We start from the raw sequence: 3,809 nt of genomic DNA on the forward strand, positions 1-3,809 counted from the left end.
GACCAGGTGAGCTGGTTTATGCCTGTAATCCCAGCGCTGGAGGATCTCCTGAGCCTGGGAGTTCAAGACCAGCCTGGGCAACAGTAAGACCCCATCTCTTAAAATAAAAAAAATAAAAAAATAAAAAAATAAAAAGGCAGGTATGGTGATGCATGCCTATAGTCCCAGCTACTTGGAGGCTGAGGCAGGAGGATCACTTGAGCCCAGGAGGTCAAGGCTGCAGTGAGTCACAGTCATGCCACTGTACTCCAGCCTGGGCAACAGAGTGAGACTCTATCTCAAACAAAAAATAAAAACCTTCTCTCTCTCTATATATATATCTATAGACATACACCTATATACACACACATCTATCTATATAAACACACATCTATCTGTATCTATACCTAATCTATCTATTTTTGAGGAAGGGTGTTTACCATAGGAGGGCCTACAAATGAAGCTGATAATTTATTTCTGCTAATAAAATCTTGCTAGTAAACTAATAGGAATGAGTTGGCACCATGTATGGGGGGAAATAAAGACTAAATGTGTATATGTAAGATCTGTATCCCCTATTCCATTCTTCTGCAACTTAAAACAAGTGTCAGTTATATACCAAGGTTTTGGTTAGAATATTTTTAACTTCCCTGCCAGCCATGTGGCTTAGTTGGAGCGTGGAGAGCTACGGCATGTGTGAAGGGCAGCCAAGCATTTATTTGCTCTCCTGATGCTCAGCACAAGGAGACAATCTGACTACAAAGATTTGCATCCCCGGAAGATTCTTGCTAGGCACTATGACATCCCCAAACTTCATTTTCTGTTTTTTTACAATTCTGAGGCCATGAGAGGCAATAGATCAATTAGAATGTAAACTCCTGAAGGCAAGGAGGCACTCAACAATCCTCTAACACACAAATGAGTAAATAAACGAACAAATAAATGGACATGTGAGTCCCCCTTTAGGACCAAGCATGGGAATCTATAACACTGCTACAGATGCTCCTAGGCTGATGTTTTGAGTCACTCAGGTCACCAGATGGCTGTGACTTCCCAAGGTTACAGGCCCATAGCTATCACCCCCAGGCTGCCTTGCCTGGAGGCAAAGGTACAGCCCTCAGGCAGACCGTCTTTGGGAAGGTTGCTGATGACTGCCTAGAACATCCCATTTTATGACCCAGCAACAGACATTTTAGAACTACTGGGAGGCAGTGAAGATGGCACGTTCATAAGATGATGTGCTTTCCTGCTCTGCGTGGTGTTTGAGTGCATTCTGTGTGTGAGTGAATCTGCAGGCGACTCAGACAGGGACTATGGACTGGCTACTTTTGCTTTCTGCTTAAAGGTAGTTTTGCTCTTTTGGAGAACAAATTCACCCATCAAGGCTTCAAGGCAGGGACCATGACAACTCACACAACTAACATTGGGTTCTTTGCAGAACATGGCCTGGCACAGGGTTACTGCTCAGTAAATGCTTTCTGATAATGATATCACATTGTAGTTAAAGAATAATCAGACACAGGCATGGCCTTACAAATACACAGAGTTATTTCCATTGCCCCTGAGAAACCACTCGGGAGTATTTCGGGTTATGTGGAAAGCCCTTACTTGGATGATTTCAGGCCTCGAATGAATTTAAAAATCCCTGGGTGCAAGCTGTGTACCTGAGGTGGGAACCGTATCGGACGGGTCCTTGTCAGGACATCTGATTTCTGTTCCTTCTCTTACCTGAAATGAGACACACAGGGAAATAAGGAAAATGGATTTTGCTAAATTGGAAATGGGTAAGTGGGGCCTCTATTTTGGAAAACATCATTTAAGATAAAGTAAAACTTTGATGTCTTTTAAGATTTCTCCGTCTCCTTCAACACTCATATCCAATTGTCCACATCTTTTCCAAGTGCTCCCAAATCTGTTCCCTCTGCTCCAGTGCCTCTGCCTCCACCTAAGTTCAGGCTTTTGTTATTTCTTGCCAGGATATTGCAATGATTCACCAGTGTCATGGCCATCTGTCCCACAGACTTGCTCCTCACCCTCTGAATCTACCCAGAGTGGTGGTTCTCAATGTGATATGATGTGTCACTCCTCTGCCCAAGTTCTCAGTGAAGGCAGGGATTTTTATCTGTGTTGTTGATTATTGTGTCCCCAGAGCCTGGAACAGTGCCTGGCATAGTGGATGCTCAACAAATATTTGTTAGTTGAACAAATACACTACTACTCTGTATTAACTTCAGCAAAAAGTCCAATCTCCCTAGCATGGCCTAAGAGGCCACTAAACATTCTAAACCACCAGCCCTTGACCTAAGTCTCCATATTTCCCTGCATCCATGCCTTTGCCCAAGTAGTTACCCTCTCCCCTTTCCCTTTCCTTCCTTCTATTTGCTCACCCTCCCATCGATCTGCCTCAGCCTTAGTCACCCTTCAAGACTGAGGTCATGGGCATCCTTTGGAAAGCCTTCTTCAACTTTCTCCTGTCTAGGTTAGTTTCTCTTCCTCTGTGTTCCCAGAATACCCCATGAAAACACGCATTACCGTACCTATTATAGTACCATTGTGCTATAATTGCCTGTTGACTTGTCCATTTCTCTACCAGACTGAGTTCCTTGGGACAAGTCCTGTTTTTTATTTACATTTTAATCTCTCATACCTGGTATCCATCCATCCACCTATCCATCCATTTTTTCATTCAACAAATAGTTATTGGTGCCTACCCTGAGTTCCTGCCTCACTGAGCTTGCATTCTAGTGGTATATAGCAGATAGTTAATAAATGTGTCCTGAAGAATTGTATCACTGCTTTTATCCAATGATAATGATAGCAATACTTACATAGAACTCATGTATGTTAGATTCTATTATAAGTGCTTTATACTTACTGACTTATGACAATTTATTAATAATTCTACAAGGTAGGGCTATTACTGTCATTATTTTCCAGGTTAAAAAACTAAGGCACAGAGAGGTTAAGTATCTTGCTCATTGACACAGAGCCCATAAGTGGAAGAGTCTGGATTTGAACCGAGAGCTGGTTACTTTACCTCATTGTGCCATGCTGCGTCTCAGGTTTACCCTCATTGCTATACTGGTTAGTGTGAGTCAAGTTGAGAAATCGAGTCTCTCACACTGTGTCCCTCAGGGTGGAAGCCCAGGCCATCAAGTCTGCCTCCACTATTTGGAGTAAATCTCACACTTTTCCATAAAATAGGGAGGGAAGGATGTCACTAGGACCAAATTTGTCTCAGCCCACCTCAGTCCCCCCTTCTCTGGGAAAGAAGACATCAACCCTTGAGTGTTCCTTGCTTTCCCAGAGGAGTGCAGGGTGCCCTGCCTAGTCTCCACGGGAAGTCTCATGGGGAGACTCCTGAGAAAAGCAGTGATCAAGGCATGAGTGCCTGTCAGGGGCCCCCTACCAGTGCGAACCCACTCAAGGGCTTTTGAGTTCCATACTGTCTGGGTTCAGCCCTCACCACGTATCTCTGCTCTTCCTTAATTTTCTCTTCAGATGAAGTTCTCAGATGATTTTAGAAGAATTTTTCAGAGATTTGGGAAGGGTCAGAAGAATCTGTCTTACATCACAACAGATTGGGAACAGGAGGTGCTGGGCAGTACACACTCTCTGTAAAACCCCTATGCTGGTTGCGGAGGCAGCTCTGAAGATAAACTGTGGGGGAGACCTGCTTCTAGGCACCCAGGGGACGGCCACATGCTGGATCCTTCTCCCTCCTCCAACCTGTCCTGACTGAACATCAGCGGTCTACGGCAGCCCTCCATATGCCTAGAGGCAGCAGGAGTTTCCCGACGTTAAGAACCACATGGAATGGCTGGGTACAA

At 44.4% G+C, this 3,809-nt stretch overlaps 1 protein-coding gene across 1 annotated transcript in view; it reads right to left on the bottom strand.

Moving 5' to 3' along the window:
* PLB1 (phospholipase B1) overlaps positions 1–3,809 on the bottom strand; it is a 156,858-nt gene that overhangs the window by 97,513 nt on the left and 55,536 nt on the right. Inside the window, exon 17 of the mRNA XM_011972728.1 lies at positions 1,644–1,707. Coding sequence (XP_011828118.1) covers positions 1,644–1,707 — 64 coding nt within the window. The remainder of the gene's footprint in view (positions 1–1,643; positions 1,708–3,809) is intronic.

This window comes from Mandrillus leucophaeus, unplaced genomic scaffold (genome assembly GCF_000951045.1).
Source record: "Mandrillus leucophaeus isolate KB7577 unplaced genomic scaffold, Mleu.le_1.0 Scaffold13, whole genome shotgun sequence".
NCBI lineage: Eukaryota > Metazoa > Chordata > Mammalia > Primates > Cercopithecidae > Mandrillus > Mandrillus leucophaeus.